This window comes from Onychostoma macrolepis, chromosome 19 (assembly GCF_012432095.1).
Source record: "Onychostoma macrolepis isolate SWU-2019 chromosome 19, ASM1243209v1, whole genome shotgun sequence".
Lineage (NCBI taxonomy): Eukaryota > Metazoa > Chordata > Actinopteri > Cypriniformes > Cyprinidae > Onychostoma > Onychostoma macrolepis.
Window position 1 is genome coordinate 29,047,920 of NC_081173.1, and position 14,074 is coordinate 29,061,993.

The 14,074-nt window shown below is 39.7% G+C and overlaps 1 protein-coding gene across 6 annotated transcripts in view; it reads left to right on the forward strand.

Annotated features, from left to right (window-relative positions):
* The window catches only part of trpn1 (transient receptor potential cation channel, subfamily N, member 1), a 90,044-nt gene that overhangs the window by 71,860 nt on the left and 4,110 nt on the right, over window positions 1-14,074 (forward strand). For all 6 annotated transcript variants that reach the window (XM_058752813.1, XM_058752814.1, XM_058752815.1 and 3 more), the window contains 4 exons: window positions 3-209; window positions 9,660-10,117; window positions 11,988-12,886; window positions 13,180-13,326. In XM_058752813.1, the coding sequence (XP_058608796.1) occupies window positions 3-209; window positions 9,660-10,117; window positions 11,988-12,886; window positions 13,180-13,326 (1,711 nt within the window). The remainder of the gene's footprint in view (window positions 1-2; window positions 210-9,659; window positions 10,118-11,987; window positions 12,887-13,179; window positions 13,327-14,074) is intronic.

The following is a 14,074-nucleotide window of genomic DNA, read 5'->3' on the forward strand; positions in this document are numbered from 1 at the left end:
AGAGTGGCTGGACGGCGCTGCATTACGCGGCTAAAGCTGGCTGTCTGGAGGTGGTGTCGTTTCTGGTGGAGAGCGGAGCGTCGCCACATGTCGAATGTCGTGCCGGATGGACGCCACTGCAGTACGCCACTCAGGAGAACCACGAGGAAACCGTCATCTTCCTGCTGAGACGAGAGAAGAACACGCTCCGTCTGCTGGACGACAAGAAGGTCAGATTTTCACTGTGTGTGAAACACTGATACACATCACATTTATTCAAACTGGTTTATGTGAAGATTGTTTTAAGTCTTGTTTTTTAATGTTCTGTAACAGTTTAGGCTTAAATGATGGCAAAATTTTACTGTTTTTTTAATTTTTATTTCCTTAAAATCAAATTTTGTCATTTTATCTCAGAGGTAGTTCGTTTTAGTTTAGTTTGTGGCTTGGACCTCTTTATTGAAGAATTCTGAATGTGTTTTTACAGTATTTTATTTGTACATTTTTTTTTTTAATTTTATGTTATTTTTTACAATGGTTAATTTTCATTTTTACTGGAGATGCACCGATACTGAATTTATCTGCCGATACCGAAAGCCGATTATTCAGAATGATATCAGCCGATAACGATAGTTATGTGTGAGTTAAAATTTGACGTGGTCACATTTGTGCCAGTGCATGGTCTGCGCTGCTCCAAAACGTCTGTTCTGCTCCATGCATAAAGCGCGAGCTGCAGAGCCGCCACACAGTGCAGCAGGAGTGAGAGAGGCGCTTTCAATGCGAGCTCTTTGGGAGCAGAGCCTGGTTTATACTCGCATTCAGCATGAGCAGCAAAAATGACGCGAATACTGAGGAAACGATGGTGGACGGGATGGAAGATTTGGTTTTCAAACGAAAGTAAAATAAAAGACTGCTTCTTAAACCAGAGAAGATGAACATGTTGGTTTTGTCTTTGCTGTTTGGTGAAGCCTATGCCATGCCTTGTCTTATTCGTCTGTTAATTACATCATATAAGTTAGTTTGTAGCCTACTGTTTTATTGTTGTTGTGCTTTTCAATTAAGAATAACAATAAATCCATCTTTCTAATCATTTTTTTAGTTTTAAACAGTGAATAGATGTAAGCAAAACAGACAATTATCTTTTCTTGTAAAAAGTGACAAGGTCGTGAATAGGGTTGGGTACCGAACTCGATACTTTTAAGTACGGACCGAATTGCGTCGGTACTACCGAGTATCGATTCACATTAAATGATTCGGTACCAAATTTCGGTGCCTGATAACGCATTTGGGCGCATACGAGAGAGAGAGAGAGAGAGAGGAGAGAGAGAGAGCGAGAGAGCGAGAGAGCGAGAGAGCGAGAGAGAGAGCGAGAGCGAGAGAGCGAGCCATGGTGTGACCATGGTTACGATGGGAGTTGGCAACAAAATAATCAGCTCCTGATTTAACAACATTTTTACCAGAGAATGTATGTTTTTAATGACTCAAATTTTGATTAAATAATTGGATACCTAACTGTAAACAATAGAGGCAGAAGATTATTAAGGTAAGACCTCTAAAAAAAGTAATTTTTTTTTATTGATATCAACTGAAAACTGCAATATAATCAGTACATTAAGCGGCCTGCTAGCCAAGCTAACATTCCGTGGCAGTTAATTCAGTTGAGAACAAAATGGGCCTATCTAAAGCAGAGGCATTTTTCAAAAATGAAGAGGAGCTGGAGATAATATATCCAGCAGAAGTTAAATCTGCCAAAGACAAGAAAAAGATGAAAGAAATGATCCTGAGAGAGAACCCAGAGACACTGTTATCTGACTACAGTGGACCAGAAAACAACAGAGTCCGGTGTAACCTGCTCTTCTTTACCGAACACCCATCATCCTGGCACACCGTCCTCTGCTCCGCCATGACATGTATGAGGAAAGGAGGCATCAGCAAAGGTAGACAACTCACCCTGGAAGGAGACGACGACACAAAGCTGACTGTGAACCTTTATCACAATGGCACAGTCATGGTCCAGGGACCAGAAACCAGCCTCAATGAATTCCAGAGGAACTTCAGAAATCTTAAAGGGGAGGTTCAGAAAATTAAGAAAGCTCCTGAAGTAAAGAGCCAAGCAGAAGATGAGGCCGGAACAACCTCAGTTACCATCACTGACCCCAGCTCAAGAACACATGGGCACACCAGCACTCCTGCGTCTCCCAAGATAAAGGCTTTGAGAGATAACATCGCTGAGCTGGAGCAGGACTTCTTCCTGTTTAAAGAGGAAACTAACAACAACCTTCATCAGCTCCTGAACCTGACCAGTGTGCAACAACTTCAACAACTCTGCTCTGCTGTAAGACACCTGGAGGAGGACAATCAAGAGCTGCGGCAGGAGCTGAGGAGGGTGAGAGAGGAACTGACCAGAAGAGAACAACACGGCCACACTCTGGAGAGACGGCTGGAGGAGACCAGGACCCAGCTACACACAATACAACAGCAGCGGTGTGTAAGCACACGACCCCACAGCACCTCCACGACCACAACTCAACAGCAGAGGTGTGTCAGCTCACAAACACCCAGCACCTCCACAAACTCAGCTCAACAGCAGCGTGTCAGCACACAGTCTCGGAGCTCCTTCACCCCTGCCACCCGTCAGTCTCCTCAAGCCCATCAGAACCTCAGCAGCACTCAGATCCATCCACCGACTACAACATCATCATCATTCACGAGCAACGGCAGAGAACAGGAGAGAAAAGACAACATCGTCATCCTCTGCGACTCCAACGGCCACCATCTTGACCCCAGACGACTGTTTCCGGGGAGATCCGTGAAGAAGTTCTGGTGTCCCACCTCACACTCTGCTTTAAGACTGCTGCAAGAGGGTGCATTGGGTGCCCCGTCACACATTATTATTCACACCGGAACAAACGACCTCAGCACCAGAAGGGTGGACGTCACAAAAGCCCTGACCAGCGTGGTGAGAACAGCTAGCAGGATCTACCCCAGAGCCAAAGTCATCATCTCGAGCCTTCTACCTCGCAGAGACGTGCCACAAAGGATCATCAACAACATCAACGTGGAGATAGCTAACATCTGTGCCCCAATACCGAATGTCCACATAGCCAACCATCAGCAAATCACACATCAGCATCTCTACGACCATATCCACATCCACCGAGAGGGCATGAGACTGTTTGCAAAACCATCAAGGCATCGACCCTGAACAGCCCTCAGAAGACACATCCGGACCGGGAGGAGAGAGCTGGGCAGCTTCCCGGCAGCTACGCCGCTGTAGCGGCACGACGAGGTACATCAGACTCCACTGACCTCATCCAGATCAAAAACATGCTGAAAATTATATGTGATAATCTATTAACTTAAGCACAAGATGGGTCTATAGTCAAGAATGATCATTATTTCTTAATGACTTATTTATTTATTTTATTTTTTTGCTTATTTACTTGTTTATTTTTAAATGTAACATTTGTAAAATAGACCCACTCACTGTATTTCTCTATATTCTCTATATCATCTTTTAATTGACTAATCTATATATTTATATGATTGTGTCATGAACTCAAACATTATTCTGGTAATTACAATAATACTCAATGTCATCGTTTAAAATCACATGTTACAATATTCAAGGGATGTTCTCTTCAGCTTTTGGGGAGAAAATTACTAACTCTGATTTTGTTAATATTGTATATAGTTCAGATATAATTATATTACTTGAGACGTGGAGTCGTTTAGACTCCAAATCCTACACCCCTCCAAACTACAGAGAGCTGCGTATCCCCTCAATCAAACAGCCTAATGTTAAAAACGGAAGAGATTCAGGAGGAATCATAGTTTGGTTCAAAGACCATCTGTGGCAGTATATTCAGCCTGTGAAAAAAGGAAAAACACACATTTGGATAAAACTTAAAAAAGAGATTTTGTGTTTAGATGAGGACCTGTACCTATGTGCCACATATATCCCCCCACGTGAGTCGCCTTATTATAATGAAGACACCTTCTCAACCCTACAGTCAGAGATCATATACTTTCAGTCTCTAGGCCCAGTTCTGTTAATGGGGGATCTGAACGCTAGAACAGGGAGAGAAGCGGACTACATTAGTTCAGATGGAGATAAATATATTAACAGTTCACATACGTACCAACAAAAACGTTTTACTAAAGCACGACAGAATTATGACAACACAGTAAACAGACATGGAAAACAGGTCCTGCAGCTCTGCAAAAGCCTGGGTCTATACATAGTTAACGGCAGAATAAAGGGTGATTCTCTGGGTCGACTCACCTACTGCTCCTGTCTGGGCAGCAGCACAGTAGACTACGCCATTACGGATCTAGACCAAAGCAAAATCAACTATTTCACAGTGATGCCACAGCTACCGTTATCAGACCACAGCCACATAGTCCTCAGTCTGAACACGTCAGTGAATCTTCTGCCATCTTCAGAGCAGAAGGTCAAACTGTACCCCCTCCCCTCCACATTTATATGGAGTAAAGACAGTCCTGCCCAGTACGAAGCCGAGCTCCACAGCACTCACGTGGAGAACATGATGGACTCATTTCTACTGACTTCATTTGGTGAAGAGAAGAAAATGATCAATTTAGCAACAGAACAATTAACTTCAATTTTCTCTACCGTAGTCAGAAAAGCCCTGAGAAAAGAAAACATTACAGATGTAAAAGGAAATCGCTAAAGCTGGTTGGTTTGATAAAGAATGCCAAAAACTAAGAAAAGAATTACGATCATTATCAAATAAAAAACACAGAGACCCTGCAAACCAACAAACACGAGCCACATATCAACAAACCCTTAAGATATACAAGTCACTGCTAATACAGAAAAAGCTGATCACATGAAGATAAAGCTCAACAAGATCGAGGAGGCAGTCGATCAAAATTCTTTTTGGGAATTATGGAATAATTTAGATAAATCCAGAGAAGCTAAACACATTCCCATCCACGACCCAAACATCTGGACTGAACATTTCGGAAAACTCTTTTCACAAAATGAACCTACCCTTACCCAAAAACATCTGACCTCTGAACTACACGACCTAGAATTCACCATTAAAGAGCAGCTAAACCATCTAGACAAACCCATAGCATTAAATGAACTAATAGACAAAATGAAATCCCTAAAAAATTAAAAATCCTGTGGCTTGGATGGAATATCTAACGAGATGCTGAAACACAGCAGCTCCAAATTGAAAGATGCTATTCTGAAATTATTCAATCTCGCACTAAAATCAGGACACTTTCCCGAAATCTGGAAAGAAAATCTAATAACTCCAATATTTAAACAAGGTGAGAAGTACGACCCAAACAATTATAGAGGCATCACAGTCAGCAGCAACCTCGGAAAACTATTCTGCTCGATTATTAATGACAGATTAGTTCAGTTCATTCAAGAACACAAAATTATAAACAACTGTCAAATTGGATTTATGCCTAAACAAAGAACATCAGATCACATTTACACACTCCACACACTCATACAAAAATACGTTACGCAGACAAAACAAGGAAAAATATTTGGTTGCTTCATTGATTTCCAAAAAGCCTTCGATTCGGTGTGGCACGATGGACTTTTCCTAAAACTTATCCAGAGTGGAATAGGAGGAAGGACATATGACATCATAAAGGACATATACAACGGAACAAATGCTGTGTCAAAATCAGCGACAAACGAACCGATAATTTCAGTCAGACGAAAGGAGTCCGTCAAGGCTGCAGCCTCAGCCCGACTCTATTTAATATCTATATTAATGAACTGGCATCAGCACTTGATAAGTCCTCTGGTCCTGGTCTGACCCTCGAGGGCAGAGAAATCAAATGCCTCCTGTATGCAGACGATCTTCTGCTCTTGTCTCCTCATGAAGAGGGGCTGCACCAAAGCCTCTCCATTCTGGAAAAGTACAGTAACGATTGGGCCTTACCGATAAACATGGAGAAGTCAAAAATCATGATCTTTCAGAAAAAGCCTCGTCTTGCTGACAAAAAATATGAGTTCACAATCGGTGGAACAATTCTTAATCACGTCACCTGTTATAATTATTTGGGTCTGACGATCTCAGCCTCTGGACAGCTCAATACTGCAATCAAAGATCTGACGGATAAGGCACGCAGGGCTTTTTACAGTATAAGACGACCCCTGTTCAGATTCAACCCACCCATTAAACTGTGGCTGAAAATCTTCGATAGCATCATCAAACCCATTCTTCTCTATGGCTGTGAAATCTGGGGCCCCAAATTTAAATTAAACTATGAATCATGGGACAAAAACCCTGTTGAAATTTTCCACCTTGAATTCTGCAAAAGCATCCTGGGAATTCACAGAAACGCCCGAATCTCGGCTGCAGGGCAGAACTGGGCAGATTCCTCTGCTCTCTGAGATCCAGAAGAGAGCAGCGAAGTTCTGGATCCATCTTTCAGACGCGCCGACAGATAGCTGCCACCACAGTGCTTTCACTTATCGGCAGAAACACCCAGAGACTGACCCCTTTCACTATTTAGTGGAAAAACATCAACTCAATTCCACAATTCAGTTAAAGAATTCAAAAATTAAAGAAACAGAAAAATAACCCAGGAAGAATACATTCATGATTGGCAGCAAAAGTAACTCAAGTAAAGAAATTAACTTACTTCCACAGAATAAAATCTGATTATAAATTAGCGCCATACCTGAGCAGTATTAAAGAGTATGGTCAGAGAAAGCTGCTGACAGTATCGTCTGAGTGAACACAGTCTGTGTGTGGAGACGGGCCGACACAAGCAGAGCTGGAGAGCCAGAGAGCTGCGACTGTGTTCTCACTGCACTGAGGGACTCGTAGAGGACGAGCTGCACTTCCTCACGGAGTGCAGCAAATATAAACACATCAGAGATGCCTATTTCAAACAAATAGCTCTAGTTTCACCTGAATTTAACCATAAAAGCAACTTGGACAAACTCTGTTATATTCTGGGAGAAAAGGAAAAGTGTATCCACCTGGCAGCACAGTATGTGTCCTCCTGCCATCAAATGAGGGACAAAGGCTGATCCCCCCTTTCCATTTATAACTGCTCTCTGTATTCATTTAATCATTTATTTATTAATTAATTATTCTTTTTTTTTTTCTTTTTTTTTTACCTACATGTATAATATGGACATATGTGTTTCCTCATGATTTTATTTATCTGTATAATATATGTATTGCTTTGGCAACATTGTGATGCTACACAGTCATGCCAATAAAGCTAATTTGAATTGAATTGAATTGAATTGAGAGAGAGAGAGAGAGAGAGAGAGAGAGAGAGACCCTGTGACTTGTCACACCTGCAACTCTTTAAAACACAACACACAGGGCAAACCGAAATGTTCTGAAGTGTGCTTACATTTCTAGGGTCATATGACGCGGACAGGATGGCGGAGTCCATTCATATTTACTCTATAGCACGGAATGCCACGGAATTCATAATTTTTGGATGAATAAAAGAATGTCTGTCACTTAATTCGAATCGCGATAGCGTATGTGAATATTAAAACGCAAAAAGACGGTTTAAATATGAATCCTGCATGTTCCGTTAGTCTCGGTATGTATGAATGGCGGAGACGCGGTTTTGTTAAATACTGAAGCACACATGAACTCGCGGTGATTTTCGGCCTCTGCATCTCACAACATGAACACATGAACTTACAGGCTGTCAGAGTCACTTCATGAGAATTTTACCGTTTCATTTGAGAAAACCAGCATCATATCATACTGTATACACAGAAACTTCACGGCAACCTGTCAAAATAAAAGTGCGGTGTAACAGAAATATATTACTCTTGTATTACTTTTATACAGTATAATGTACGTCTTTATATATTCCATTTACTGACAAATTTAAATAAAACAATTAAATGATAAAAATAATTGGTAACACTTTAGAATAGGAACACTTATTCACTATTAACTATGACTTTTCCTCAATAAATTCCTAATTGGCTGCTTATTAATAGTTAGTAAGGTAGTTGTTAAGTTTAGTTATTGGGTAGGATTAGGGATGTAGAATAAGGCCATGTAGAATAAGACATTAATATGTGCTTAATTAGTACTAATAAATGGCTAATATTGTAGTAATATGCATGCTAATAAGCAACTAGCTAAGAGACCCTAAAATAAAGTGTTACCAAATAATTATTACAACCACATTAACCACTTAATTGTAGAAAAATACAATTATTATTAACTTTTTAAAGGAATATTCACACAATTTTTCTACCATGTATTAATATTAACAGTAAACCTATGTTTGTTTGCCAAAAAATAAAAGGGTTTCATTTTCATTTGATTAAAAATAAATGTTTCATGCCTTCATTTGATCATCAGAAAAAATAAAACAAGAATTTCTGGAAGAAATTGTAGGGCCCTATTGTTCAAAATGTTGAAATTGAGAGTTTTGGACTTATTTTTTCACTGAAATAAATGTTTTTGTTATTACACAGAGAGTAAAGTACCGAAAAAAGGTACCGTTGGGTACCGGTACCGAATTTCAGGTACCGATACCGGTACCGTACCGGTTCAAATGTGAACGGTACCCAACCCTAGTCGTGAATTTGAATTCGAAAGTGAAAGCGTCCGAAGCCCAGCTTATAGCACAGCAAATGAGGAACTCCTGTTCACAAAATTCAAATCACAAATAATACTGATGAAAAAGAACAGGTTGAATGTTAACCACTTTTGTTACCATAAACTTAAACATAAACTTTACTTTTTTCTTCATAAATACCTTAATTCCAGATTTATTCAAACATACATATATAATTATAAGTAAAAAAGCTCCTCTTCAGTGTTGTTTTATAGCTAACTAAAGAACTGTGAACAGCGGAATAACTTAAGTGACATACTGTTCACAATCTGTTTTATTGGCATCTGTCCACGGTTGAAAGATGAAACACTGAGCGATTACATTAGACAGGCATGATACATTTTGGTAAGCCATACTGTATCTTTCAACATCTTATGATGTACATACATGTGTATTTTGCGCTATAACTTACCAAACTGGAAGAGACTTGAACTTGAACTGAGATGCAATAGCGGTCTGTCACGTCATTTAAAAGCGTCAAAACGGCATTGATTTTTTTGTATTTTGTGATAGAATGTACAAGATTTGAAAGGTGAGAGTTTATTAGAAGTAAGAAAGCACATAACTCTTTGTGATTATTGGATGAACTACGGGTGATTCATCTGGTCAAATAGAGCCTGCTTTAATGTCGCTTTTTTTAACTGTTAATGCCTTATTGTCACATTAATTTTGACAGCCCTAAATTCAACAGAGATTTTCTTCACTCACAGTATGAGTTGCAGTCTGACACGTTTTTTCCGTTGCCGTTTGATTGACAGGATATAATCGGCCCTGATCATCGGCTGATTTTCAACAATCGGCCAATGGCCGATAGTGAAATAAATTGCTTTTATTGGCCGATACCGATTGTTGGGCGTCTCTCATTTTTACATCACTGTGTTTTTCTGTAGATTTAGTTTGATACAGCTGTATTGTTTGTTTAATATGATGGCAGGGTTGATTCTTTCATTTCATATTTAATGAGCAGATGAGACTCACAGGAAGATTTACAGCTTTATGTGCCTTGTTCTACTTTAAATAAACCAATTCAAAGTGGATCCTTTAGCATGTTTTGTTTTGCGTTTTGTCTGTAGTTTGTGTTCAATCTGATGGTGTGCGGCCGGATGAATGATAATCTGGCTCTGGAGGAGTTGGTTCTTCATTCTCCGGCTCCACTGGACACGTGTGTCCGTCTGTCGCGAGCTCTGACTCTGGCCGCGCTCAGAGAGAAGGAGCGCTCCGTCGACCTGCAGGCCGCCGCGCGTCACTGTGAGCTCATGGCCTCTGACCTCCTGACCCTCGCTGCCTCAGCTGGGGGACATGGCGCAGGCCCTATCCTCAGGGCCGTGGACCACCGAAGCGCCAGCGTGCTGGACTGCCTGATCGAGGGCCGGCAGAAGGGAGTGGTTTCCCATCCGGCGGTGCAGACATACCTGACGGACGTGTGGCACGGAAGTCTGCAGTGGGATTCATGGAAGATCCTGCTGCTGTTCTTCTGTTTGCTGTTCTTCCCTCCACTGTGGCTGGTGCTCTCACTGCCACTCAGACACAGGTACACTAATACAGTAATATTGGTACAAAAATACAGTAAAAACTGTAATATTGTGAAATATTATTACAATTTCAAATAGCTGTTTTCTGTGTAAATATATGTTGATCTAAATATGATCAAAGTTGAATTTTCAGCATCATTACTCCAGTCTTCAGTGCCACATGAGTCTTCAGAAATCATTTGCTGCTCAAGAAACATTTCTGATTTATTATCAATGTTGAAAACAGTTGAGCTGTTTAATTCCATGATTTGTTTCAGTATTCTTTGAGTAGAAAGTTCAAAAGAACAGCATTTAGTTAAAATAGGAAAAGTTTTTTGTAACATTATAAGGCTGCGTGTCCACCAAAGTGTTTTTAGCCAGCTGAAAATGCCAGTGTTTTTTCGTTTGAGACGCTGTGGTTGCTATGATACAGAATATCCGCTGAAATAATGGCAGATGCATTGCGAATGAAATGTTTCTCCAAGCATTATTTTTCATAACCGTATTATGGTAGTCCTGCAATTCCATCTGGTAAAGATATAAATACTCTGAGACAAGCAATATTAACTTTTCCATTGTTGTTCAGTCGTAGTACAAGTGGGTGGTCGGTATTAGTCCCACCCCTCCTTCATTCTGATTGGTTGGCTGACAAGGACGTGACAGTGAAGAGCACAGCGTTTTACCCGAAGTTGAACATTCTTCAACTCTCGGCACAGAGGAAAAAACGGCCAAACACTCAGCGCTCAGTGTGAAAAGGACGCTCAGCACTCGGCAAACTCCTGGTGTTTTAAAAAAGGCGGCACTCCCATTGAGAACAATTGAAAAAATATGCCAGCCTCGGGAAGAAACGCTTTGGTGGACATGCGGCCTAAATGTCTTTACTGTCCTTGTTGATGAAAAGAATTTATTTCTTTCAAAACATATAAAATCATACCACAAAGCCTTGAAAAGTGTTATTTTAGTATCGTGTATTATTATAGTATTTATTCATTTTTTTGACATTTTCATTTCATTTGTTTTCATTTTAATTTTGTCTTTTTTTATTACCTTTTATTTTTTATATTTACAATCAGCTTAAAAATATTCTTTTTATTCCAGTTTTAGTTTCAGTAATTTCAGTTTCCAAGGCAACATTTCAAATTTTTCATCCAATATTTATTTTTTATTTTATCTTTATTTCAATTCAATTTAGAATTATTTACAAACTAGTATAGTATTTATTAATATTTTAATAAATTAGCTTTTATTTCATATTTTCAGGTTTCATTTTAATTTTAATTGTAGTAATTTTGTCATGTTTCTTTTTTATATATTTCTATTCAGCTTAAATTTATTTTTATTTCAGTTTTAGTTTCAGTAAGTTTTGTTTAATTTCTCATCTAATATTTGTTTTATCTATTTCAATTATAGAAAACAGTTGTAGTAGTTTTAGTTAACAATAACAATGCTGGATTTTAGATCAATTTTAGTATTATTTATCAAATATTATAGTATTTATTCATATTTTAATAAATTAGCCTTTGTTTTATATTTTCAGGTTTCATTTTAATATTAGTTGAAGTTTTATGTGCTTTTGTCATTTTTCTTTTTTCATATTTCTATTCAGCTTAAATTGATTTTTATTTCATTTTTCGTTTTAGTAATTTAAGTACTTCAGTGCTTTTTTTCAGTTAGCTGCCAAAGGCAACATTTCTCATTTTATGATTTTTTTTTTGTCTAAATTTGTTTTGAATCTAATATTCGCATTTTATTTTATTATATCTTTATTTCAATTAGATTAAAAGGTTTTTAAGAAACATAAATTCAGTCACATGTCTCCAGACTTTTTACTGCCAGTGTGTCTCACTTGAGGAGAAATGTGTCTAACTGATTGCTTTAATCTCCACTCAGCTTTAACACCATCCCAATCGTGAAGTTCATGAGTCACCTGGTGTCGCACGTCTTCCTGTTGGCCCTGTTCATCCTGACGATCGTGTATCCGCCTGTGAGTCCTCTGTCCGAGGGCCGTCTGGTGCCCGGCTGGTCTGAGTGTCTGTTGCTGATCTGGCTCTGTGGGATGCTGGTGTCCGAGCTGACTTTCCCAGGTGAGCGTGCCGGATTAGCGTGGATTCGTCTTCTTCTCCTGGGCTTCTCCGCCGCGGCTCTGCTGTGCCACCTGCTGGCGGTCTTCACCCAGTGGTGGCCACCGTCGCACCTGCACTGCCTGTTCGCTCGAAACGTCCTACTGGCCGTGGCAATGATGCTGGCGTTCATCCAGCTGCTAGAGTTCCTCACATTCCATCACTTATTCGGCCCGTGGGCCATAATCATACGAGACCTGATGAAGGATCTGTGTCGGTTCGCTGTGATCCTCATGTTGTTCCACACCGCCTTTACGCTGAGTCTCACCGCTCTGTGTCAGCCACTGTATCCTCAAGATTGGGACAACAGTACCGGTAACGTGACTGTTCCGGATCCTTTAAACATGTCTGTGCTGCTCTTCTTCGCCTTGTTTGGTTTAACCGAACCGGATAAAATTCCCGATCTGGAGCGCTCGCCTCCTGCCACCGCCGTTTTAGCTAAAATGGTGTTTGGTGTGTATCTGGTGGTGACATGCATTGTGTTGATCAACCTTCTCATCGCCATGATGAGCGACACGTACCAGCGCATCCAGGCTCAGTCCGACACAGAGTGGAAGTTTGGCCGTGCCGTTCTGATCCGCGATATGAGCCGCAAGTCCGGAGTTCCGTCTCCGTTCAACCTGTTCACCAACCTGTTCTACTCCATCAAGGTTCTCTGCAAAAGCGCAGGTAGGAGTTTATCTTTTTATGTAGAGATCATTTGCATGTTACTGTCAAAATAGTCGCAATTTTCTTTCTTGCAATTGTGAATTTATATCTTGTATTTGCAAGTTATCTCACAATTCTGACTTTTCCTCAGAATTTTGAATTAATTTACATCTCACAACTTTTTTTCAGAATTATGAGTTTACATGTTCCAGTTTTGACTTCTCTCAGAATTCTGTTTACATCTCGCAATTCTGACTTTTTTCCTCAGAATTCTGAGTTTACTTCTCACAATTTCTCGTTCCCTTTGTGTTCAGGGAAGATCTGCTCTGTGGAGTGTCGTAATGTGATGAATGTGGATGAAGACACTGAAGGTTTGACAGGTTCTCGCTCTTTAGAGCTGCTGGCTCAAGCGCCTGTCAGCTGTGTCAGAGGAAACAAGAGGACGCAGATCCTCCCCGAGGGTAAGTACACAATTTCACTACTCCTCTTCTTTGGTAGAAGAATAATTTATGTGGTCAATTTTAAACTAATTTTAGATTTTCTATAAACATTTTAGATTTTATATAAAAACTATATAATTGCTGTATTTTTTATATTGTAAGAAACAGCTCGTTTAATTATTCTGTTTTATTTCTTTACTGAAGTTTGCTTTGTAAACTAGTAGAAATAAAAATAATCTTAATAGGAATAAGCAATGAAAATAGCCTTTGCTGCATTAAAGCTGCAGTCCATAACTTTTTTGGGTTAAAAATGATCCGAAATCAATATTTGAGCAAGTACATAACCAGCCAGTGTTCGAAACTATCGCCTTACTTTAGCCCGATTCACAACGGTTAGCTTATAATAATGTTTTCTAATTTGAGTGGTACGGGTAGGTTTTCGCGGGAAATTCGAGCATGCTGCTGTGTCATTACATCACGTCTGTAAACATAAAGAAGTTGTCCCAGCTACTAGACTATATCACATGAGGATCCTGCAGGTGGCGGATTGTTTATAGCCTTTTCTCCCAGCAGCTAGAATAATTAAATGTATCATTTTGATGGTGGATTGTAACCCAGAAAGGATTATGTGTTTATGAAACACATGTGAATGAAATGAAATTATATTCGTTTTAAATGTGCTTCTGGTTACAGATAGCCTGGGATTACACAAGATTTGTATTTTAAAGAAAACCAGTTCGAAGGGAGCATAGTTTGCTTTTTGGGTTAA